Source organism: Anomaloglossus baeobatrachus, chromosome 4, assembly GCF_048569485.1.
Source record: "Anomaloglossus baeobatrachus isolate aAnoBae1 chromosome 4, aAnoBae1.hap1, whole genome shotgun sequence".
Taxonomy (NCBI): Eukaryota; Metazoa; Chordata; class Amphibia; order Anura; family Aromobatidae; genus Anomaloglossus; species Anomaloglossus baeobatrachus.
In genome coordinates, this window is record NC_134356.1 from 160,802,565 (window position 1) to 160,829,516 (window position 26,952).

Below are 26,952 nucleotides of genomic sequence, written 5' to 3' on the forward strand. Positions count from 1 at the left end.
CTAGAACACCAGTGTCACTTGGGTGATAAGGTACACGCACCCTCACTGTAAACCTGCAAACCTGGCTCCATTACTGGCCAGAAAGAATCCCCAGCTTTAATCTGGGTGAGCCCATACAAATCAGCATATGTGGCAGAGTGGGTTTTCTGGATTTGGCACATCTTCCTATAGAAAGGCCTGGGATGCAAATCAGGGTCAGGGAGAGAATTCACAATACATACACCTCCATGAGGATGGTCTACCCAATACTCAATAATTTTGATTAAGGCCAAAGTTTATGGGTCTTCCCCAATTTATTCAATTCTAGGTAAGAATACATTGACATCCACTAAAACAAGACCAGTGAGTACGCATACAACGTTCAACTCACTGCTTAGCAGGAAAACCGTACCAGGTAACAGTCAGGGCTCTTTCACCCACTTTTATAACTCTCCACCTGTACATTGAAACCCCCCCCTTTCAAATCCTCTTTTCGTCGAGGACCAGGCTCTCGGGCCTTATCAACCATCAATTATTGATGACACGTCACTCATAGGTGTATATATCTCAGTGTTCCTTCACAAGGACTGCAGCCTCCTGAGGCTTCCATGTCAAATATTTAGGGCGTTCTTGTCCGGGACTATAGGAATAATGGTGCGCTGCCATGTGTGGGCTGACGTCCTCAAATAAGGACAGCACCTGTGGTTTATCTCTACTAGGGACAGTTTTGGTGGTGGGGTGGATCATTGTTAAATCATTGTCATCTTCCTGCCCCCCCTCGGTGGCTCCTGTTGCTCCAGCAACAAATAGGCCAGTGGCCTTGGGACTTAAGATGGCTGGAAAAGGGAACTAGGTGCGGCCCAACCTGAAATGACGTCTGGGCAGGCTAGGGAGGGTGTTTGGTGGGCAGGGGGACAAACTACACAAGTCCAACCCTCTGGGGACGACTTATGAGGAGGGGGGCGTTGTTTCCTAATGGGCTTGGCCACTTCCTGAGGTGCCATTTTCTGAGCTGGTGCAACATAGAAATATCTACCATCTCTATCCCATTCCTCTTTCCATGCCAATCTTCTAACGTCCTTTGACGTTCTATACCATGCCTCAGCATCCATAAGGAGATCTTTATCTTTCAAGATCCCTCGCTTATTTAACAAAACATCTTTCCATTCTTGCTCCTCTAATCTCCCTCTTGGCAGTGATCCCTGCCACCTTCAGGAGCGACTTCATATTTTTAATATACTTTTAACATCCACAGAATACACAGATTTCTATCCACAAAACCACAACACAAACGGGTTGTCCTACCAGGAAGAAGTGTCACGTGGGTGATAGAAACTAAATTCACCCTCACTATCTCTTACTTCAAGTACTAGTAACCTCTGTTCACCTTATATACACCTTATTTGAACAGTCCGTCCAGAACATCAATAACACTGATTAAAACCAAAGTCAAGGGATTCTGCCAATGTTCCTCCTACCTAGAATCGCGGAGAACACATCAAATTCCACCAGATACAGTCAGGGCTCTTACCATAACTCTGTACTGGCCAAAACCAAAGTCAACCCCCCTATCGTCTCCTCTCTCTGGAAGACGCACCAGGATACAGTCAGGGCTCTTACCATAACTCTGTACCTGGCCTTCAGACTTATCAACTACTGACTATCGACCGGACATGTCACACACCAGTGTATCTCACAGTATACACAAACAGTTAACTTTTCCAAGTTTCTCATTCACTCAAAGAAGAAACAGCTTCAAAGCATCAAAGTACATTCTCGTGACACTTCCTCTTTTTTTCGTCGTAACTGAACAAAACAGAACTTCCCGTTTTAGCAGCCAGCCTTGCTGCAAATAGACAGACATTTCAACAGGTAGACACAGGTAAACACAATGACATAACAATAAGGACATTATATATACCATCCAGGTGGCTGATCTCACCTGCAGATATAACTATATATATATATATATATATATATATACACACATATATATATACATATATATATATATACATATATATATATATTATAGCCAGCGTATATGACAACTTCCTCATTTTCCTCTACCTTTTACTCAGAGAGAAATTAAGCTTAGAACTTCTGCTTTCTCCAAAGAGCAGACAAAAACCTCAAACCACATTACATTTCATGTGATTTAGAATTATATTTATACAGACAGCTTAAGGTGAACCTGACCACCTTGGTGTGGGATATCTTAGGACGGCTTATCTCATGCGAGATGGCGATCATTAGGTGTCTAGACTGGGACAGCCCAACCCCCCCTTCGAAATGCAAGTACACGCAGGAGGTTTGCAAGGTGAGATTAGACAAATTTTCTCACCTGCAGCTGGAGTGCGCATCTCCATCTCCCGGTAGTTGCCGTTCGAATTAAGGGGCCAGCACCGCTGTCCGCCATCCAGAGCTCCGTCCTAAGGTTCGTTGGGCGCCATCTGTCAATGTTGGCCATAAATTTAGTTTGATGCAATCTAGTCATGCATCCCTCTTAAACTGTCTGCAGTCCAAATTATGAGTCACTCATGGTAGCATGCATACCACTCTCTTTCACTCACACTAGAGACGTACTCAGATATGAATAGAAAGTAAGACTGATTTATTCCGGAAGTTGTACGAACATTTAAAGGGAATTCTTGGCTAGGTGCCAAGAATACGTAACACGTCTCCCATTGGATAAAGTAGAACAGCTTATTCTGTGATATACAATTTACTGTAATGTGCTTAGTTCCTCATTTATATTAAGCAATGTCAGCATGATTCACTTGTCACAAGAATAGCCCAGACTGTCTGTCTGAGTCTTATGCCAAGAGATATATGTGGTACAGTTCAAACACCATCTTAAATCCTGTTCTTTATGGATATCTCCATTTAACTCTCTTATATACTCATAATAGTTCATAATCTTGTCCTTAACACCTCATTGGGAGATTCTGTATGCATGGGTCCACGTCCTGATGGTACATCAATAATATGTAATCATTTACAAAAAAAATAATGTTCCAGCTCCAGATTAAAAATTCCATCAATACTTTATTTTCCAAAATTCATCCCTCTTGGCTTTGAGAAAGAACACAGCATTTGAACTGCACCGCCTTGTTGCTCACCCTATATTGCTGGATTTTAAAGGGAATCTGTCACCACATTTAACTATGTAAACTATTAATATGGGCATAGAGGTTACAGAATGCTGAAAAAAGCCATACCTTTATGCCTCATATCAGACGCCTCGTTGTTGAAATATTATCTTTTAGCATTTTATGTAAATTAGCTCTTCCAGGCTATGGGGCGGATGCTGCCTGGAAGATGACTCTGCCTCTAAAACTTATTTTAAATTAAAGGGGCGTTATCAGTGTGATGTACTCTGCTCTCACTGCAGAGCTGTGTGTGATTATAAGGCTGTGGACACACAAGCATATGGCATCCGATGGGATATGCTGATGACCCTCGGCTCCCAATCTGCGAGAGCGTGAGCGAGTTGTCATCCTGCAATTGGATCACCGCTGAGGAGGAGAGGGAGAGAATAATCTCTCCATCTCCTCCATTATCAGCTGATGCGATTAGCACACTGCACTCCAGTGTCATCCGAGTGCAGAGCGATGTTTCACTCGCACCCATAGACCTGTATGGGTGCAAGTGAATACGGATCGGCTTACACCTACACATGCTGTGATTGTTTTCTTGGTCCGATTAGGGCTGTGAAAAAAAAATCGTAGATGGGAATGGCCCCAAGAGTAACATGGGTCCAAGTGGAATGCGATATATAAATCTAATATATAAAGCTGAGTGTATGTGTGGGTGTATGTATTTTTGCCAAATGAATTTGCACCGTCGCATTTACAATCACGAAATTTTGCACAGACACCCCATGTGACTCAGGGAATGTCATAGACTATGTTTTGACCAGAAAATTTAACCCCGCACTTTCAAGTTACTCTCCAAAAAACCTGCCTCCATTAAAGTGAATGGAGCTGTGAGCTATTAGATTATTAATAGCAGCTGTGAGTGATTGCTTTAAGAACAAAATAAATTGTTAGTATATGAAGCTTATGTGTGAGGTAATAAGATTGTTGGTGAGGAGACGGATAGACAGAGAGAGACAGAAAGAGAGAGAGAGAGAAAGAAAGAGGGAGACAGGTTAAGACACAGACAGACATAGGCACAGACAGAGTAAGGCTGGGGCCACACGGGGCACTACTGCGATGCTTGCATGACACTCGGCTCGCGCTGGCAGCACAGCAGGAGCCGAGTGTCATGCTAGTATCCCTGCGACTACGGACCGACTGTGCGTGCGGACTTCAGCTGCGGGGGGCGGTCCGACTCTGCAGAGGTGCGGGCTGGCACGGAGGAGGGGAGGGATTTCTCTTCCTCTCTCCTCCGTAGCCGGCTATTGTGATTCTCGCTCTGCACGCACGGTACACCGGTGTACCGCGAGTGCAGTGCGATTTTTCTCTCGCCCCATTCACTTGAATGGGTGTGAGAGAAAAAAGTCTGGCCTTACTCTTGGTCCGATTAGGGCTGAGAAAATAATCGCTCATGTGTGCTGACACACAGGCTAGAATTGGTCCGAGTGGAATGCGATGTTTTATCGCACTCCACTCGCATCGATTTTCTCGCCATGTGGCCTAGGCCTAAGAGGCAAAAAGAGAGACAGGGAAAGAGGCAGACAGGGAAAGGGACAGAGACAGATGGGGAAAGAGACAGAGACAGATGGGGAAAGAGACAGAGACAGACTGGGAAAGAGACAGACCTGGAAAGAGACAGACCTGGAAAGAGACAGACCTGGAAAGAGACAGACAGGGAAAGAGACAGACAGGCAAAGAAACAGACTGGGAAAGAGACTGACAGAGATAGAGAGAGACAGATACAGAGAGAGAGAGAGACAGACACAGAGAGAAAGACAGACAGAGAGATAGACACAGACATACAGACACACATGGATAGAGAGATAGACAGGGAAAGAGACAGAGAGATAGACACACAGAAATAGACAGAGACATATACACAGAGACGGACACACAGACAAAGAGACAGACACACAGAGATAGACAGACAGACAGACAGACACAGACAAATTGACGCAGACAGACAGAGACTGGGAGACAGAGAGACAGTTACTATCCCGGGCAATGCCCGGGGACTACAGCTAGTAATAATAATAATATATATATATAATATATATGATTTTTTTTTATTCCCGTGTGTCCATACCCTTATTGACACTTCTACAGGTGCTTTTCAGCTTCCATCTCACAGGCAGACAGTGTTGTGTTATTGTTGCAATGAAGCAGAGCTCAAGGAGCTGCAAAAATGTGTTTGCAAGAAGTCAAATTTAATTTCTTTTGTTCCGTGTCAGTTACTTGTCTCACACTTGTAATGTCCCTTCTATTTAAAATAAGAGACTATTAAGGAGTCGGTGCCACAGTGAATCGCAGCTATTACAAGCACTCACTGGTTTCAGAGCCTCCCTGATGATGCACTGTTCATCTGGGAGGAGATTTTCACCATCACAGTCAGCACGCGACAGGGTGATCCAGGACAGCAGCCGGACCCCTACAGGGTAACTGATAACTACCCATCTATTGGAAGGACATATGGAAGTATGAGATTGATGGCCTAAAATTACACAGTGACAACTTGCAAATTACATCTTCCCTGATGAACCCTGCTATATTGGGGAGAAACGCGTCGGGAGTAATAACGGTCCTGGCAAGATAAGTACTAGGAGAGTTGGGCCTATCACACCTTCTGTCAAGACCTTTTATATCTCTCCAGAACTCTACTATAGATATCTCCCTTAACAATATAGTTTACTAGTCCATTTTATGACTGAGGGCTTGTAACGGGGTGCCAGGGGTGCCTCGGGGGTTGTAGTCATGGCCCCTTTTCCTCTCAGGCTTACCCCTGGCTCCGCCGTCACTATCGGGACAGGAGATGTCTTGGTGGGGCAGAGTGTGGTGGTGCACATGTTGTCCGACGTACAAACACTTTTCAGGCGTGATTCAGTGAAACCAGAAGACATTTTATTGATCACAGCTTCTTCACACACACGGCAGTACGAGATGACGTTACACTTCTTTGGCTGGGGGAAAGCCTGTCCTGACGTCCCCTCCAGTGGGGATGTGCCCGGCTAATCTTCTTCACCTGGCTCCCACTATGGCTACCCACAGCCCGGACCCACACCGGGACTGCTTCGCACTATGAGGTTCCGCCCGCTCCTTTTTCTCTCCGGCTTCCCTGTTCTTCCAGCTCCCACACTCTGCCCCTGCTCTGCTTCTTCTCTCCCGTCCCAGACACAACTGCCTTCTAGATCTCACACTTTCCTCAACAACACTTTTTCCTCCCTCCCCTTGCTGCTGCCGGCTCCTCCTCTCCTCTGTGGTGACAGCTGTCCCACCCGGCCACTAGGGGAACCCACTAAGACAATATAATAACAATAAAAACATTTTTATTAATATCAACAACGTTCCGAGTAGACTGCTTCTTTGTAAGGGGTCTGCCCACCCCTTACAGGCTGATAGCTTTTAGAACTATATTAACTGGACTTATGGGGACGAATAATCCTCTTGTTTAATTTACATAAGGTCTTGACTTATGATTTGTGACGCATGACCACTTAATCACTCCAACACATTGAACTTGTGGTGGTTATGTAAGGGGTGGGCAGACCCCTTACAAGGAGGTACAGTTTCCCGGAATGTTAATGTGATTTAATAAAAATGTTTTATTGTTAAATGCTTTTACTGTTTTAAGGGACCCCCTAGTGGCCAGGTGGGATGGCTGTCACCACAGAAACAGGGCAGAGGAAAGGAGGAGCCGGCAGCAGAAAGGGGAGGGAGGAGAAGTGTTGTTGAGGAAAGGGTTAGATCCAGAAGGCAGTTGTGTCCGGGACGGGAGAGAAGAAGCAGAGAAGGGGCAGAGTGTGGGAGCTGGGTATATAGGAAAGCCGGAGAGAATAGGAGAAGGCGGAACCTCAAGTGCGAAGCAGTACCGGTGTGGGTCCGGTCTGTGGGTAGCCGTAGTGGGAGCCAGGTGAAGCGGATTAGCCGGGCACATCCCCACTGGAGGAGACGTCAGGACAGGTTTTCCCCCAGCTAAAGGAAGTGTGAAGTCATCTATAACTGCCGGTTGTGTGAAGAACTGTGTAATAAAGAATGCCTTTTATTTGCACCGAATCATGCCTGGAAAGTGTTTGTACGTCGGACGACATCTGCACCACCACACTCTGCCCCACCAAGACATCTCCTGTCCCGATAGTGACGGCGGAGCCAGGGGTAAGCCTGAGAGAAAAAGGGGCCATGACTACAATCCCCGAGGCACCCCTGGCACCCCGTTACATGTGGCGTAGTCGGCAGGATCCGGATTGTATGCAAGGGGTCCCGACCCAAGAGGATGGAGATCAAGTGGTGCCTAGGACACAGGATCCGGATTATTGGAGAAGAGTCCCGATCCCATGGTGGGAAGAAGAAGTAGTGCCTAAGGCGTTGGACCGGGCACAAGATGGCGGCAAGATGGCCGTCGTCTTCATGGACACAGTGGGCGCGTGAAAAATTGGCGCCAAAAGAAGAGCCTGGGGCTGGCCGGTGAAGAAAAAGAAGTACGGAGTACTCCGCCCAAAGAGGGGAGGTGCTGGCCCCAGGATGCTGAGAAAAACATGTGAAGTGGGCGGTGTTCCAGGAAAAAAGAACCGCTGCGGAGGGGTCGATCTGATGTGGGAGACTGGGGGTGGAGTATACCCAAGAGCGGGAAAAGTAGGCCCGCCTCCACTTCCTCCAGCATCTCCACTGACCCCGCCGCCATTACCAGAGACGCTGACTACAAGCAAGATGGAGACCGCAGGAAAGCAGCAAGATGTGGTGGCCGCGCTAGCAGCAACTAACCTGGGCAGAGGACGCCCTAAGCAGACTGCGGCTGCAGCTGCGGAAGGACTTCCTCTCAGCCTACCGGCTGTACCCGGAGGACCGGAGAGGCCCACGAAAGTCACCTGGGTTACGACCTGGGACGCCGTGACCGGAGAGACCACGACCGAGGTCCGAGCGACTTACACCGCACAGCTGCCGTCGGGAAACAGGCTTCTGGGAACCCCATACCCATGCCCGGAGATACCCCCGCCAGTCGCGGTGGGCTCTTCAACCCACGTAACCGTTCCGGCCCCGGAAGAACCATACGCCCGGGAGCTAGAAAAGGACGAGTGGGGTTTCTTTTGGGATCCAGTACAGCCATCGTCCCAGACTCGGCGGAAGTCCCCATCACCAGAACCCGACCTGGTACAGGAGAGACTACTGGCCGAGACCGTAGCCCGTGAAATGATGGCCGGTCCCCGGAGTGAAGAATTCGAACGCCAGTGTACCGTCGGGACTGTGGTGAAGTTTAACCAGAAAGAAGGCTACGGTTTCATCGAGGATGAAGAGACCGGCGATCACTACTTTTACAATCGGGTGAACCTTAACACCGAGGGCCTACCACAACGCCTCCACACTTTATATCCGGGAGAGAAGGTGCGGTTCATGAGAGAGGTGGGATGCCGAGGCCTCTTTGCGGTCGGAGTGACCCGGATGCCCACTACCCAAGAGGCTGCCCAATGGCAGCAAGAAATCGAGTGGGAGGAATGCCAATACCGGCGACGTGCACAGCAAAGACCGGTACTAGCTGAGATCTCCCACCCGAAAAGCACCCTGGCGGTGGCACCTGAAATCATGACCGGACCGAGCGTTGACCCAGAGAAGGGGACCCCGGCAGTGCTGGCTATACAACAGAGCCTGGTTACTCACCTGGTAATCGTCATGGGCAGCCCCCAGCCGTCCCGTGCAGCGACCCCGTCACCCCCGTCGGGGGTTGAGGAGACAAGACTGGAGACTGAGACACCGGAGCCAACCGTCAATTATGAGCCCTTCCGGAGGCTGCGCCGGTTGCCTGGACAGTCTTTGTCGGACTACGTGAAGGCTCAACGGGCCGAATGGCAACGTGCCTATCACCAAGAGTGAACTGTCAAGACCGGAAGAATTAGACCTGTTTATGTTTAAATACCGGCGTTGTTTAGAGCCGAAGAAGTTCTGCTGTTGTTTGCAATCAGTTCAAGCTACTAAGCCCGGAAGGAGCCTGATGCTGGACTGAGCCAGGGGCTCCCTCCGCGTAATTGAAGAAGAACGTGTTGTTTTGTGTTCCTGCCGTCCAAGACCGGGAGTGCTGCAAAAGCCTCCGGGCAGAAAATCTACAAAGACCGGGAGTGCTCGCTGAAAGCCTCCGGGCACGTACCCTACTAAGACCGGGAGCTCCCAGGAGGGACTCCGGGCGCCGGACTGGTGCGCCCCTTGCGGTTGCCCTAAGGTGAACATGTTCATAGTTTTAATTGCAATGACTTTTCCATATAAATGTGTTTTTAGGTTTGTGCCTTGCCGGGAGGCTTAGGCTTAAAGAGGGGAGGTATGTAAGGGGTGGGCAGACCCCTTACAAGGAGGTACAGTTTCCCGGAATGTTAATGTGATTTAATAAAAATGTTTTATTGTTAAATGCTTTTACTGTTTTAAGGGACCCCCTAGTGGCCGGGTGGGACGGCTGTCACCACAGAAACAGGGCAGAGGAAAGGAGGAGCCGGCAGCAGAAAGGGGAGGGAGGAGAAGTGTTGTTGAGGAAAGGGTTAGATCCAGAAGACAGTTGTGTCCGGGATGGGAGAGAAGAAGCGGAGAAGGGGCAGAGTGTGGGAGCTGGGTATATAGGAAAGCCGGAGAGAATAGGAGAAGGCGGAACCTCAAGTGCGAAGCAGTACCGGTGTGGGTCCGGTCTGTGGGTAGCCGTAGTGGGAGCCAGGTGAAGCGGATTAGCCGGGCACATCCCCACTGGAGGAGACGTCAGGACAGGTTTTCCCCCAGCTAAAGGAAGTGTGAAGTCATCTATAACTGCCGTTGTGTGAAGAACTGTGTAATAAAGAATGCCTTTTGTTTGCACCGAATCATGCCTGGAAAGTGTTTGTACGTCGGACGACATCTGCACCACCACACTCTGCCCCACCAAGACATCTCCTGTCCCGATAGTGACGGCGGAGCCAGGGGTAAGCCTGAGAGAAAAAGGGGCCATGACTACAAAAAAACACGAACGGGGGACGCACGCCCTTGGCCCACTGCCCTATTTTTTATTTCTTATACACTATTCACAATTCACGACTGTTTGTCTAGTGTTGAACTACTGGGTATGACCCCAAAGTTTTTTAGATTGGGAACATTTTAATGAATATTTAATAAAATTGATGTTTTAGAGGTTTTTTTATGGTTTATGGAGCATCCGCCCCATAGCCTGGAAGAGCTAATTTATATAAAGTGATAAAAGATGATTTTCCCCAACAAGGTATCTCATATGTGGCAGACAGGTATGACTTTTTTCAGCATTCTGTAACCTGTATGCCCATATTAACTGTTTAAAAAATGTTAAAGTGGTGACAGATTCCCTTTAATGCTGAATTTTGCATGGAGTTTTTAATCTGGAGCTGGAACATTATCCTGTTCTCTACACCTGATCTATATATAGTCTTCTGTTCTCTTCACCTAATCTGTATGTTGATACATGCTGTAGGCTACCCCTTGTCTGCATGCAAACTCCTATTGGCTATATCCAATCTATATGCGGACCCCTGCTGCCACACCTGATCTGTTTGTAGACTCATGTCTCCTACTTTTGATCTGTATGCAGTAGTCTGTCCACTATACCTTATATGTATCATCCAGCCCTTTTTAAAAAGTTGTTATACACTGTGTGCAGAATTATTAGGCAAATGAGTATTTTGATCACATGATACTTTTTATACATGTTGCCCTACTCCAAGCTGTATAGGCTTGAGAGCCAACTAGCAATTACAGTTAGGTCCAGAAATATGTGGACAGTGACACAATTTTCGCGAGTTGGGCTCAGCATGCCACCACATTGGATTTGAAATGAAACCTCTACAACAGAATTCAAGTGCAGATTGTAACGTTTAATTTGAAGGTTTGAACAAAAATATCTGATAGAAATTGTAGGAATTGTACACATTTCTTTACAAACACTCCACATTTTAGGAGGTCAAAAGTAATTGGACAAATAAACCAAACCCAAAAAAAATATTTTTATTTTCAATATTTTGTTGCGAATCCTTTGGAGGCAATCACTGCCTTAAGTCTGGAACCCATGGACATCACCAAACGCTGGGTTTCCTCCTTCTTAATGCTTTGCCAGGCCTTTACAGCCGCAGCCTTCAGGTCTTGCTTGTTTGTGGGTCTTTCCGTCTTAAGTCTGGATTTGAGCAAGTGAAATGCATGCTCAATTGGGTTAAGATCTGGTGATTGACTTGGCCATTGCAGAATGTTCCACTTTTTTGCACTCATGAACTCCTGGTTAGCTTTGGCTGTATGCTTGGGGTCATTGTCCATCTGTACTATGAAGCGCCATCCGATCAACTTTGCGGCATTTGGCTGAATCTGGGCTGAAAGTATATCCCCGGTACACTTCAGAATTCATCCGGCTACTCTTGTCTGCTGTTATGTCATCAATAAACACAAGTGACCCAGTGCCATTGAAAGCCATGCATGCCCATGCCATCACGTTGCCTCCACCATGTTTTACAGAGGATGTGGTGTGCCTTGGATCATGTGCCGTTCCCTTTCTTCTCCAAACTTTTTTCTTCCCATCATTCTGGTACAAGTTGATCTTGGTCTCATCTGTCCATAGAATACTTTTCCAGAACTGAGCTGGCTTCATGAGGTGTTTTTGAGCAAATTTAACTCTGGCCTGTCTATTTTTGGAATTGATTAATGGTTTGCATCTAGATGTGAACCCTTTGTATTTACTTTCATGGAGTCTTCTCTTTACTGTTGACTTAGAGACAGATACACCTACTTCACTGAGAGTGTTCTGGACTTCAGTTGATGTTGTGAACGGGTTCTTCTTCACCAAAGAAAGTATGCGGCGATCATCCACCACTGTTGTCATCCGTGGACGCCCAGGCCTTTTTGAGTTCCCAAGCTCACCAGTCAATTCCTTTTTTCTCAGAATGTACCCGACTGTTGATTTTGCTACTCCAAGCATGTCTGCTATCTCTCTGATGGATTTTTTCTTTTTTTTCAGCCTCAGGATGTTCTGCTTCACCTCAATTGAGAGTTCCTTAGACCGCATGTTGTCTGGTCACAGCAACAGCTTCCAAATGCAAAACCACACACCTGTAATCAACCCCAGACCTTTTAACTACTTAATTGATTACAGGTTAACGAGGGAGACGCCTTCAGAGTTAATTGCAGCCCTTAGAGTCCCTTGTCCAATTACTTTTGGTCCCTTGAAAAAGAGGAGGCTATGCATTACAGAGCTATGATTCCTAAACCCTTTCTCCGATTTGGATGTGAAAACTCTCATATTGCAGCTGGGAGTGTGCACTTTCAGCCCATATTATATATATATATATATACACCGTGTTTCCCCGAAAGTAAGACAGTGTCTTACTTTCTTTTTACCCCCAAAAGTGCCACTATGTCTTACTTTCGGGGTATGTCTTATATTGGAAAAAATCCCACAGCAATCGCAGCAAGTCTCCATGCAATGTACCGTATGGGGACTTGCCGCGATTGCGCCCTAAGTGTACCGCAAGTTAAGGAAACTTAACCACCAGCGGCTGCACATGAGGGCACTGAGGCTGTGTGATTTTGTGTGTTGTCCATGGTCCTGATGGACCACGGACAACATTACTGCAACATTTCAACATTTCTCGTAGCCGAGCGCTCAGCTGAGCGCCCGACCGCCGGCATGTGTCAGCTCTCAGCTGAGCGCTAAGCCGCCGGCATGTCAGGGCGTTCAGCTGAGCGCCCGACCGCCGGCATGTGTCAGCTCTCAGCTGAGCGCTTTGCCGGCAGCATGTCAGGGCTCTCAGCTGAGAGCTGTCACATGCAGGCGGCATGTCAGGGTGCTCAGCTGAGCGCTCGGCCGCAGGCATGTTAGGGCGCTCAGCTGAGCACTTTGCCGGCGGCATGTCAGGGCGCTCAGCTGAGCGCTTTGCCGCCGGCATGTCAGGGCTCTCAGCTGAGAGCTGTCACATGCCGGCGGCATGTCAGGGTGCTCAGCTGAGCGCTCGGCCGCCGGCATGTTAGGGCGCTCAGCTGAGCGCTTTGCCGGCGGCATGTCAGGGCGCTCAGCTGAGCGCTTTGCCGCCGGCATGTCAGGGTTCTCAGCTGAGAGCTGTCACATGCCGGCGGCATGTCAGGGTGCTCAGCTGAGCGCTCGGCCGCCGGCATGTTAGGGCGCTCAGCTGAGCGCTTTGCCGGCGGCATGTCAGGGCGCTCAGCTGAGCGCTTTGCTGCCGGCATGTCAGGGCTCTCAGCTGAGAGCTGTCACATGCCGGCGGCATGTCAGGGTGCTCAGCTGAGCGCTCGGCCGCCGGCATGTTAGGGCGCTCAGCTGAGCGCTCGGCCGCTGTAACTGTACTGTAAAGAGGAAAAAAAATAAATAAATAAATTTTTCCTACGTCTTACTTTCGGGGTACGTCTTACATTAGCCGACCCCCCCAAAACCCCCACTACGTCTTACTATCGGGGGTGTCTTACTATCGGGAAAACACGGTAATTGTATTTCTGAACATGTTTTTGTAAACAGCTAAAATAACAAAACTTGTGTCACTGTCCAAATATTTCTGGACCTAACTAAGTAAATCAGGGGATGTGCATCTCTGTAATGAGGAGGGGTGTGGTGTAATGACTTAAACACCCTATATAAGATGTGCTTAATTATTAGGCAACTTCCTTTCCTTTGGCAAAATGGGTCAGAAGAGAGATTTGACGGGCTTTGAAAAGTACAAAATTGTGAGATGTCTTGCAGAGGGATGCAGCAGTCTTGAAATCGCCAAAATTTTGAAGCGTGATCACTGAACAATCAAGCGTTTTATGGCAACTAGCCAACAGGGTCGCAAGAAGCGTGTTGGGCAAAATAGGGGTAAAATAACTGCCCATGAATTGAGGAAAATCAAGCCTGAAACTGCCAAGATTCCATTTGCAACCAGTTTGGCCATATTACAGAGCTGCAACGTTACTGGAGTATCAAAAAGCACAAGGTGTGCCATACTAAGGGACATGGCCAAGGTAAGGAAGGCTGAAAAAGGACCACCTTTGAACAAGAAACATAAGATAAAATGTCAAGACTGGGTCAATAAATATCTTAAGACTTATTTTTTAAAGGTTTTATGGACTGATTAAATGAGAGTGACCCTTGATGGGCCAGAGGCTGGATCAGTAAAGGACAGAGAGCTCCACTCCAACTCAGACGCCAGCAAGGTGGAGGTGGGTTACTGGTATGGGCTGGTGTCAAAGATGATCTTGTGGGACCTTTTGAGGATGGAGTGAAGCTCAACTCCCAGACCTACTGCCAGTTTCTGGAAGACAACTTCTTCAAGCAGTGGAACAGGAAAAAGTCGGTATTGTTCAAGAAAAATATGATTTTCATGCAGGACAATGCTCCATCACATGCATCCAACTACTCCACAGCGTGGCTGGCCAGTAAGGGTCTAAAAGATGGAAAAATAATGACATGGCCCCTTTTTTTCACCTGATCTGAACCCCATAGAGACCCAGTGGTCCCTCATAAAATGTGAGATCTACAATGAGGGAAAACAGTACACCTCGGAACAGTGTCTGGGAGGCTGTGGTGGCTGCTGCAGGCAATGTTGATTGTAAACAGATCAACCAACTGACAGAATCTATGGATGGTAGGCTGTTGAGTGTCATCATAAAGAAAGGTGGCTATATTGGTTTTTGCATGTCAGAAATGTTTATTTCTAAATTGTGTGCAGTTATATTGGTTTACCTGGTGAAAATAAACAAGTGAGATGGGAATACTTTAGGTTTTTATTAAGTTGCCTAATAAATCTGCACAGTAATAGTTACCTGCACTAACAGATATGCTCCTAAGATAGCCAAATCTAAAAAAAAAAAACACTCCAACTTCCAAAAATATTAAGCTTTGATATTTTGGGTTTATTGAGAACGTTCTTAATCAATAATAAAAAAAAATCCTCTAAAATACAACTTGCCTAATAATTCTACACACAGTGTAGTATCTGACATTACTACCTCTTGTGGTAGGGCGTTCCACAGTCTGACTGCTCTAACTGTAAAAAACCTTTTCCTATTTAGCTGCCGGAATCTCTTTTCTTCCACTCGCAGTGAGTGCCCCGTGGTCCTTAATATTGTCTTTGGAAGGAATAAGTCATGTGCCAGTCCTTTATATTGACCACACATGTATTTATACAAATAAATGAGATCTCCTCTGAGACGTCTTTTTTTTAAGCTAAACAAATCTAACTTTTTCAACCTCTTCGCATATGGGAGGCCTTCCATTCCTTGTAGTAGTCTAGTTGCCCGCCTTTGAACTGACTCTAAGTTCTGAATGTCCTTTTTAAAATGTGGAGCCCAAAACTGGATCCCATATTCTAGATGTTGCCTTACAAGTAACTTATAGAGTGGTACTAATACGATGGGCTCACTGGATCTAATCTCTCTTTTTATACACCCTAAAATCTTGTTTGCTTTAGCAGCTGCTGCTTGACATTGAGTACTGATGCTGAGCTTGCTAGTAACCAGAATACCTAAGTCCTTCTGCTGTTCTGTAGTCTCGAGTTTACTTCCATTTAATGTATATGCAGCTATAGGATTACTCTATCCTAGGTGCATTACTTTACATTTATCAACACTGAATCTCATTTGCCAAGTGTCTGCCCATTCTGACATCTTATCCAGATTGTTTTGTAAATTTGTGCTATCAAGGTCAGTTTTAATATCCTATATAGTTTGGTATCGTCAGCAAAGAATGATCTATGTGCAGATTCCTGTATTCTACACCTGATCTGTATACACACTCTTGTCAGCTACATCTGTCCTCTATTCATGACCACTGAGGAAGGATTCTCCAGTCGTGATGGCTAGTATACCCAACTTAACCTAATAAATAACACACCGACTGCATGCGACTTGGTTAAACAAATTGGCCACAGCAGCCTTTATTACCTATTATTAACATTCTAACACAAGGGGGCGCTGTCCAACTGGCGACCCCAAACAAATAATAGGTAACACATAAATAATAACTGTACATGTAACCCCATGTAGGCCCGGTCCAGAAACCACTTCCTCCACCAATATCCCTGGCCGCAACACTCCGACCCAGAGATGAGGTATTAATCACCCCGTGGATTAATACCCCCCAAACTTTGCAGAACCCCGTGCCTGCAATTTACCGGAACCCGGAGACACCATACCAAGACAGTGCCTCTCAGTCCAGCCACCAATCCCTTACAACCGCCTCTGGACCAGACCTACCCTCGCCACAGGACAGGACACGTGACACCTTACGTGACCTGGACCCGCCACACACCCAAGGCTTGCGCCACACCATCACGCAAACCCAGGGCCCATAGATCAGAACCAATCTCATTAAGGTGAACCCCATCACCCCTCCTAAACTGCCACTTCGGCAACTCCAGATCCACGTGCTGCACTACAATACCGCCGTTTCTCCGCACGAAACGCGCAACCACCCTGTTCACTTGAGCCCGGGCGCGATTAAGCTTCTCAACTGACCGCGCCCCCCTCCACACCAATCTGGCCACAATATCCGACCATACCACTATCAAACCCGGATACCTGGTCCATAAACGCAATAGATCCATCTTGATGTCCCTGATCAAATCACGTGATGCCTGCGCTCCCAAATCATGCCCCCCCATGTGCAAAACCAACACGTTCGGAGGTCTATCTACCCTGCAATAGTATTCAAACTCCGGCACGACCCTGCTCCATTCCATGCCCCGCACACCGATCCACTTGACCGACGCCAGCGATCTGTCCACACCCAACTGCCGACCATTCGGGCGAGCGTCGGACCGACGGGCCCAACACGAAGGAGTGCCCCAGAATCCATATCAGGCAGATTCCTACAACAAAAGAAACAACTTTAATTAACAAAACCCCACCAACTCCAACTTGCAGCAAGGAACCCCGACAATGCCACAACCAACAAACTCTATAAAGCCCTCACTGGGACAACAACTGTGGGCGTGTGGTGTCCTGGACAAGCCAGGGGCCACAGAGAACAACACCAACACACCCCACACTCCCAGCAGGCACATCAAGGTCAGACACAAAACCCTTGTTGCCTTCCTCCAGGGGCTGATGTCCACACCAGGGGGTGGAGCCAGGCGGTTGGTCTCCGCCCATCAAGGAGTTCACAGTCCTGGAGGAGGAAAAACAGTCAGATTAGAGTTGGAGGAGGAAGTGAGAGGAGTCTAGTTTGGACAGTGAAAGTGGAAGGAGGAAAAGTGTAGTAGTGGAGCAACTGACTGACAGAGTCCGGGTGTGTGGCCCGGACAGAACAGCAAGGTTGGCAGACGGTGGTGACCGTCTGCAGGAGTGGCCTATCAGAGTTACCGTAAGGACTGTGCACGGACGGTGGCCCGGCGGTACCGGACCGGTACACGAAGAGAAGCCAGCACCATCTGGCAGGGGCTTTTCGGACCCCGGCAAGGCTAGGAGTCGCCGTGAAATTGCCGAATCCGTTAGCGAAGGGAACCTCCTGGGTTCCCCAGCAGCCAAGTCCCGACAGAAGGCAACAGTCCAACCGTTTGAGGGAGACACCGCTACCGCCAAGGACAACCGTTTCCCAGGGCCAGCGCCTGCGGGCAAAAGTGGCTCCTCCGGCCCATATCCAAGTCGGGGAGCGGGTTACCGGTGGGAACCCATCGGAGCTAAACAAGTACATAGGTGCAGGGAAAGGCAGTCACCACCAACCTGCTGGGAGAAACAACCACAGCCGTCTGGGGGACCCCTCCATCCAGCCGTGTGTTTTACCGAGAACTGTGTCCTCATCATTGGCTGAGTGAGTACCACCGTGCCATGCGGCACAGCGCTGCCCCCGCGACCCTGCACCTCACTAGGCCCTGTAACCCGCCTGCCATCCATCCCTACCTACCCCATCACCGGGCCCCGGGACAACCAACCCCCTACCCACGGAGGGGAGAACTACCAACAAAGCTGCTCCCTGTCACCGCTCCCGGGATCCCCGTCTAGAGCAGCGGTGGTGTCACCAATATCACCACAACCGTGGGTGGCGTCACGGACAATATATTCAATCCCCACAATCAAAACCTCCCTTTTAACTCACGGGCGAGGAGCGCCGCTCGAGTCCCCGGGATCCGGCCCACCTCTCGAGCCACCACCGAGCAGCAGCAGCATCAGCAGCCGGACCCGAGCAGTGGGAGAGTGCAGCGCACCTCCTCCGCCTGCGACAGGCGCACATAACCCCAAAAACGAGAAGACTCCCACCGACCGATTTGTCTCACCATGTCATCACCCAGGCCCCAACGCGAAACCTCCGTAGCCGCCCTGATCCTGAAGGAATGAGACCAGTAATCTCCCGGGCATTCCCCCGCACAGCGCAAGCAACTCCTCAGTACGGCCACAAACTGGTAACGAGACAACCAAGTCCCATCCACGTGCCGTAACAGCGGGCCCGGAAGACCACCCCGCAGGCCGCAAAACTTCCTCACCATCTGCAGCGGGCACAACTCATCCACTTCCACCGCGTACAGCACAACCAACCTGCCTCGACCCATCTGGTCCGTTTTGGACCGCCGAAGCCGACACTCCACTCTCCATCCCACCACTGCCACATCCTCGGACAGCAGACCACCCCCCCGAACCTGGAAGGGCTCACCAACTCCTGGACCCAAAGGCCCCAAAAAAGGCTAACACAAAAGCCTTTTCAAAAAGCACCCTCTCATAAACTGAGACACAAATTTCCCGCAAACCGTCCACCAATCGCCGTAACAAAACCAAAGAAATGGGCCGCCTAGTGTCCCGCTCCTTCGCCCCTTTACGAAAACCCTTCAAGGCCTGCCGCACCCGAAAATCCCGTGACACGTCCCGCTCACCCCTGACCTTCAACCAAAAGGCCACAGCCGCCACCCTAAGTGTCACTGCTGATGCTGACTTCCCAGCCTTAAAATCCTCGCTCACCAATGCCAGTAGCGCCAACAAGTAATTTGCTCGCGCGTCACCAAACATCACTCCCAGCATCTCCTGCCACTCAACCCACACTTTAGCATAATGGCACCAAGTCACCTCGGTCACCGAATTCCTAATTAAACCCACAATCAATGCCTCACCAGGCTCCACAAGTCCTCTGGACACACCGCTCCGATCTCGTCCGCCCCCGGCATTAACTCCCGAAAACTGTGGAACTGAAAATGAGATAAAGCGTCAGCCACCCCGTTATAAACCCCCGGCACATGTTTTGCAACCACATGAATGTTCCACAGTAAACACTTGAGCACCAAATTCCGCAGATAAGCCACTACCGGTCCAGACTTTGCTGACAAGCTGTTTATCGCATGCACAACCACCTGATTATCGCAGTGAAAGCACACTTTACGTCCCGAAAATTGCGACCCCCACAACTCCACCTCCACCACGATCGGAAATAACTCCAGCAGGGCCAGATTCCTTACCAGACCAACCTGCCGCCATTCCTCAGGCCACCTCCCAATGCACCAATGTCCCTGAAAAATGGCGCCGAAACCCGCCGACCCGGCCGCGTCTGTGTACAGTTCCAGCGCACCATTGGGCACCACCTTCTTCAACCATAAGGCTCGGCCGTTAAAACGTTGCAAGCAAACATCCCAAACCAGTAAATCCTCCTTAATCTCCCGCGTGACCCGCACAAAGTGCGCCGGGGACCGTACGCCTGCCGTAGCTGCAGCCAACCTCCTGGCGAACACCCGCCCCATTGGCATAATCCTGCACGCAAAGTTCAACTTCCCGAGCAAAGACTGCACCACCTTCAGCCGCACTTTCCGTACTGCCAGCATTGCTGCTACCGCGCACCGCAAGTCCGCAATCTTCCCCTCCGGCAGCCTGCATTCCATAGCCAAACAGTCAATCTCAATCCCCAGGAACCGCATAACCGGCGCCGGCCCCTCCGTTTTATCCTGTGTCAAAGGGATCCCAAAGCTATCTGCCACTCTCTGTAAGATGAACAACAAGCCAGCGCAAACCATGGATCCCGCCGGACCGACACAAAGAAAATCATCTAGATAGTGGATAATGGAGGACAAGCCAGACACGTCCCGCACCACCCACTCAACAACGGAACTAAACGCCTCAAAATACGAACAAGAAATTGAACAGCCCATAGGCAAACAACGATCAACATAAAACTTACCACCCCACCAGCAACCCAGAAGGTGCTGGCTACCCGGATGCACCGGCAGCAAATGAAACGCCGATTCTACATCCGCCTTTGCCATCAATGCACCTCGTCCCGCCGCCCGTACCAAGTCCAGCGCTTTGTCAAACGAGACGTAGTACACTGCCGACAAATCCGGCGCAATGCCATCGTTCACAGACGACCCCTCTGGAAATGAGAGATGATGAATGAGACGAAATTTATTCGGCTCCTTCTTTGGCACCACCCCCAACGGGGACACCACCAGATTACTGCACGGCGGGCTCTCAAATGGACCCCCATCCTGCCCAACTCAACCTCTTTCCCCAACTTCTCACCCACAACCATAGGGTGGTCCCTTGCTGACCGTAAATTACGACAAACCGGAGGCAATGCCTCAACCGCCGACGGAATCTGAAAACCGTATAAAAAAACAAACCGCAAAAGTGACGCCGCTGCCCCGTCCGGATACCTATTTAAAAACGGCGCCATCGCCTCTATTTTCACCGGCGTCCTCCCTTTTACCAGACCCGTCCCCGGCATTGCCTTTCCCTTTTTTAAAACATTTGGAAAAACTATGTCCCCCCCCGCAGCCGGAGCACTCATGCTTGAATCTGCATGCTGCACCAAATTTGCACTGGCCTTCGTTAAATTGCCAGCACAATCCCTTTTTCTGGGTACCCGAGGGCCCGGCTCCCGTTCCCCCGCCGCCGTCACGAAAGGGCTGGCTCGGGGCCGCCATTAAACGCATCCATAAGGAAATGTCCTTATGGTCCCACCGCATGCCGGGCCGCAACGCCTTCCGCTGCCTAAACTGCTCATGATACCGCAGCCATGACAAGCCCCCGTACTTGCGATACGCCTCCCCAATTGCATCCAGATAACTAAACAGAGCCGAGCAGTACTCCACATCCTTTTCCCCTATTACACTTGCCAAAATTGCGAACGCCTGCAGCCAATTGGAAAACGAACGAGGAATGAGCCTATAGCGGCGTTTTTCTTCTTCTTCCCTTTCCTTCTTGGAGTCGTTCGGCTTCACCCTGTCCAGATTAAATTTTTCCAGGGGTAGTAGGGAAAATATCTCCACATACTCCCCCTTCCAAATCTTGTCCCTCACCTCTTTCTTGAGGTGAGCCCCTAACGGTCGCTCAAAGCACACGTACACCTCGCTCTTGGCCCTATCATCCAAACGCACCACCTCATCCTCCTTTTCCTTCTCCTTTTCTACCGCTGTTTTACCCGCGGGCTCCACTACTCCGCCAACCGCACCCGTCCCTACCGGCGCCGCCTCGCTGCTGACCGACGCTGCGCCATCCACCGCCGACCCCGTCCAGGCCGCTGATGCCGCCGGTGCGCGCACTAAACCCTGCAACAAGCCCAGCAACTGACTAAGCAATGCTGGCCTCTCCGGCGCTGCCGTGCCCGCAGCCACCTCCCGAAAGCCAGCCCCCCGCGCCGCAAGCAATGCCGAATCCACGGCTAGCTCACCCGACCGTGCAACAGAAATGGAATTCGGTACCGCGACGTCCTCTGCCATCTGCTCTTCAGATTCGTCCCCCTACCTGAGGGCTCCCTCTTCTTCCTCGCTGTAGTCGTCCTCCACCGTCCCAGCTCCAGAGGACACAGCCGATGCATCCCCTCCACCACGGCCGCCCTCCTGGTGGGCGTCCTTCTCTTCCTATGCGGCGACAGCCTGCGAGACTGTCCTGTCCCCCGGGCCGCCGCTGACCGAATCCTCTTCCTGGAGGAGCCTCTCCCTGAGCTCAGGGGGCTCCCCAACGTTGCCTCCAGCCCTCCAGGGGCCCCAACCGTGGCCTCTCGCTGGGTCCTCGCCCGCCCAGGGAAGACCGCTGCTGCCGGGTGCAGTACTGATGACCTGAGGGACCTGGCGGGAACCGCAGGGCTCCTGCCGTCACTCCCGCTCCCCGCAGCCTCACGGGTATCCGGGTGCCGCCTGCAGACACCGGTCCCCCCGCTGGCTGCCTGCGCCCGGCCCCCCCGCCACCCATGGGGGGTACTCCTGGCCTCATTCGACTGCTGGGCCCGCTCCCAGGTGGAAGCTGCCACAGGGCCGTGTCCCACCGCAGGGTGCCCGTCACCAGGAGCAGGCCCCAGGCTGGGCACGCCCCCTCTCGATGTCTCCGATCTCCGCTGGGCACACCCCCGGTCCCGGGCTGCCGCTGGCCTGTTAAATTGAGCCCGAGGCCTGGGACCGGAAGTAGGCCCCAGGCCGGGCCCGCCTCCATCCAGGCTGCAGCTGGCCTCAGATCATCGCCGGGCTTGCTCCCGGCCAGGAGACGCCGCTGGGCTCCTCACTCCAGCCCGAGGCCCGACAACAGAAGAAGGCCCCGGCCGCGGCCTCGCCGAAGATTCCTCCCTGCGGCCGGGGCAGACGCTGGGAGCTGCCGCTGCCCGCCCCGCCACAGAGGGTCCCGAGGGGGGCTCTCACTGGGCCTCCTTGCCCCCCCTGCGCCCGGGGAATACCTGATGGGGGGCCTGGAACGCCGCCTGCGGCCGAGGGAGGGACAAGGGGCAGGTGCCGACGGAGAAACCCAGGCAGCCCTGAAGTGGGACTGCACTGCCTGGGCCCCGTGCACCGCCATCACTGCTCAGATCATCCTGTCCAGTTCCTGGAGGTTTGCCATGCCGCTGGTCAGTTGGTCAGGTCGGAATCCTTTGCTGTCCGGAGTCACAAGGAAGGTAAGACCCCTCCAGTAATCCAGAAAAAGAAGGCGGCAGCTCACAGGGTAAGTGGCCAAAAAACTTTATTCTGCTATCGCAGACAAGCTCAGGAACAGTGGGGGGAGGACGGAGTGCAGGGACGGGGAGCGGACAACAGGCTGTTTCGCGCTGTGAGTAGCGCTTTGAGAAGTCCTCTCAAGACTTGTCAAAGCGCTACTCACAGCGTGAAACAGGCTGTCATCCGCTCCCCGTCCCTGCACTCCGTCCTCCCCCCACTGTTCCTGAGCTTGTCTGCGACAGCAGAATAAAGTTTTTTTGGCCACTTACCCTGTGAGCTGCCGCCTTTTTTTTCTGGATTACTGGAACTTTCCTAACATAGGGCATATCTCCGTCATATTATAAATTGGAGGGATTGGGTATTTGCTCCCACTCCATGTAGGATGGATTCCAGATGTGTTACACAGGCGGCACCTGCCAGCTAGCTTTCAAGCACTGAAAGTGGCATTCATGTGCCTCTACCTGCCTCATGACTAGAGATGGGCGGATCCGGACTCTAAATGTCCGGATCCGCACCATTTCAAAATGTACCCGAGTCCCGGTCCCGGGATTTCGAGTATTGATCAGGATCTGGAACACAGGGAAATTAAAAAGGAAAAGTAAGAATGAAGAAAGTGCATCATACCTACTGAAGCAGTGGCGTGCCTGTACACTCCTCTTGCAGCCTCTTCACTTCTTGGGCTGCTCATTATTGTTCATCCATATGCACTGCTTTCCCTGCCCACCGGCCATCCTGGCGTCTGTTATTGGGCAACTGCAGGCTGCTATTTTTAGGCTGGGGGGCCGGCCCAATAAGCCTAAAGGCCACTTTACACACAGAGATAAATCTTTGTCAGATCTGTGGTTGCAGTGAAATCATGGACATATTGTTCCATTTGTACACAGCCACAAACCTGGCACTGATTGTCCACAATTTCACTGCAACCACAGATCTGCCGCAGATTTACAGTTAGGTCCAGAAATATTTGGACAGTGACACAATTTTCGCGAGTTGGGCTCTGCATGCCACCACATTGGATTTGAAATGAAACCTCTACAACAGAATTCAAGTGCAGATTGTAACCTTTAATTTGAAGGTTTGAACAAAAATATCTGATAGAAATTGTAGGAATTGTACACATTTCTTTACAAACACTCCACATTTTAGGAGGTCAAAAGTAATTGGACAAATAAACCAAACCCAAACAAAATATTTTTATTTTCAATATTTTGTTGCGAATCCTTTGGAGGCAATCACTGCCTTAAGTCTGGAACCCATGGACATCACCAAATGCTGGGTTTCCTCCTTCTTAATGCTTTGCCAGGCCTTTACAGCCGCAGCCTTCAGGTCTTGCTTGTTTGTGGGTCTTTCCGTCTTAAGTCTGGATTTGAGCAAGTGAAATGCATGCTCAATTGGGTTAAGATCTGGTGATTGACTTGGCCATTGCAGAATGTTCCACTTTTTTGCACTCATGAACTCCTGGGTAGCTTTGGCTGCATGCTTGGGGTCATTGTCCATCTGTACTATGAAGCGCCGTCCGATCAACTTTGCGGCATTTGGCTGAATCTGGGCTGAAAGTATATCCCGGTACACTTCAGAATTCATCCGGCTACTCTTGTCTGCTGTTATGTCATCAATAAACACAAGTGACCCAGTGCCATTGAAAGCCATGCATGCCCATGCCATCACGTTGCCTCCACCATGTTTTACAGAGGATGTGGTGTGCCTTGGATCATGTGCCGTTCCCTTTCTTCTCCAAACTTTTTTCTTCCCATCATTCTGGTACAGGTTGATCTTTGTCTCATCTGTCCATAGAATACTTTTCCAGAACTGAGCTGGCTTCATGAGGTGTTTTTCAGCAAATTTAACTCTGGCCTGTCTATTTTTGGAATTGATGAATGGTTTGCATCTAGATGTGAACCCTTTGTATTTACTTTCATGGAGTCTTCTCTTTACTGTTGACTTAAAGACAGATACACCTACTTCACTGAGAGTGTTCTGGACTTCAGTTGATGTTGTGAACGGGTTCTTCTTCACCAAAGAAAGTATGCGGCGATCATCCACCACTGTTGTCATCCGTGGACGCCCAGGCCTTTTTGAGTTCCCAAGCTCACCAGTCAATTCCTTTTTTCTCAGAATGTACCCGACTGTTGATTTTGCTACTCCAAGCATGTCTGCTATCTCTCTGATGGAGTTTTTCTTTTTTTTCAGCCTCAGGATGTTCTGCTTCACCTCAATTGAGAGTTCCTTAGACCGCATGTTGTCTGGTCACAGCAACAGCTTGTAAATGCAAAGCCACACACCTGTAATCAACCCCAGACCTTTTAACTACTTCATTGATTACAGGTTAACGAGGGAGACGCCTTCAGAGTTAATTGCAGCCCTTAGAGTCCCTTGTCCAATTACTTTTGGTCCCTTGAAAAAGAGGAGGCTATGCATTACAGAGCTATGATTCCTAAACCCTTTCTCCGATTTGGATGTGAAAACTCTCATATTGCAGCTGGGAGTGTGCACTTTCAGCCCATATTATATATATAATTGTATTTCTGAACATGTTTATGTAAACTGCTAAAATAACAAAACTTGTGTCACTGTCCAAATATTTCTGGACCTAACTGTATCTCTGTGTGTAAAGTGGCCTTTAGTCTCCCCAGTCTGGTAAAACCAGCTCCCAGCTTTCATGCTTTATCATGGCAGGGTATTAAAATATATATATAAAAAAAATTATGATTAAATTATATTTTTCAGCACTAGAAAAATGAGTGAAAAACATACAGACAACAAAAACCAGTCCATGGTTGCTCCCAGGATTCATGTTGAAAGAACGTTAGCGCTTATCAAACCTGATCTTCTTCATAAAGCAGAAGAAATTGAGGATATAATTCTCCGTTGTGGATTCCAAATTGTTCAGGTGATGTGAAAATACAATCGGTGTTGATTATCGCAAGAACTTAATTTTGGCTTGTCTCAGAAAGTATGGGAGGTGTGAAGTACATGAGTATACGTTATTATTACGCGTATTTTATGCTCTGGGTTCTTGCTTTGGTTAGAGAAGGATTCTATATATCTAATAGTTCACTAAAAGGAATTCCCCTTAGCCTATCTTAAGGCTTTACACGCTGCGACATCGCTCAAGCGATCTCATTGGGGTCACGGAATTTGTGATGCACATCCGGTCGCTTTAGCGATGGCTTTGCGTGTGACACCTATGAGCGATTTTTCGTCGCAAAAACGGTCAATATCGCTCATCGGTGACATGCCCCCCTATTCTCGAATATCCTTTCTGATCGGTGTACGAAGTAGTTTGTCGCTCCTGCGGCAGCACACATCGCTATGTGTGACAACGCAGGAACGAGGAACCTCACCTTACCTGCGGCCGCCCGCAATGAGGAAGGAAGGAGGTGGGCGGGATGTTACGGCCTCTCATCTCCGCCCTTCCACTTCTATTGGGCGGCGGTTCGGTGACGCTACAGTGACGTCGCTGTGACGCTGAATGAACCGCCCCCCTTAGAAAGGAGGTGGCTCGCCGGTCACAGCGACGTCGCAGAGATGGTACGTGCGTGTGACACTGCCGTAGCGATAATGTTCGCTACGGCAGCGATCACCACATATCGGCCGTACGATGGGGGCGGGTGCTATCACGCTCGACATCGCTAGCATCGGCTACCGATGTTGCAGCGTGTAAAGCGGCCTTTCGTGAACCTTTCTTGATTGGTTGCAATCACCAATTGTTGTTAACCCCTTCAGCCCCCGGGCATTTTGCATTTTTTCGTTTTTGGGATATTTTATTCACCGTGTTCACTATATGGTAAAACTGATGTGTCGGTGTGATGCCTCAGGTCGGTGCGAGTTTGTAGACACCAAACATAAATAGGTTTACTTGTATCTAAGGGGTTAAAAACAATTCACAAGCTTGTCCAAAAAAAGTGGCGCACGTTTTGCGCCATTTTCCGAAACCACTGGCGTTCTAATTTTTCTGGATCTATGGCTCAGTGACGGCTTATTTTTTGCGTCTCTAA

The 26,952-nt window shown here is 49.6% G+C and overlaps 1 protein-coding gene across 1 annotated transcript in view; it reads left to right on the forward strand.

The window, feature by feature from the left end:
• NME5 (NME/NM23 family member 5) overlaps positions 1-26,952 on the forward strand; it is a 293,847-nt gene that overhangs the window by 49,727 nt on the left and 217,168 nt on the right. Inside the window, exon 2 of the mRNA XM_075342329.1 lies at positions 25,682-25,844. Within this exon, the coding sequence (XP_075198444.1) occupies positions 25,692-25,844 (153 nt within the window). The 5' untranslated portion in view covers positions 25,682-25,691. The remainder of the gene's footprint in view (positions 1-25,681; positions 25,845-26,952) is intronic.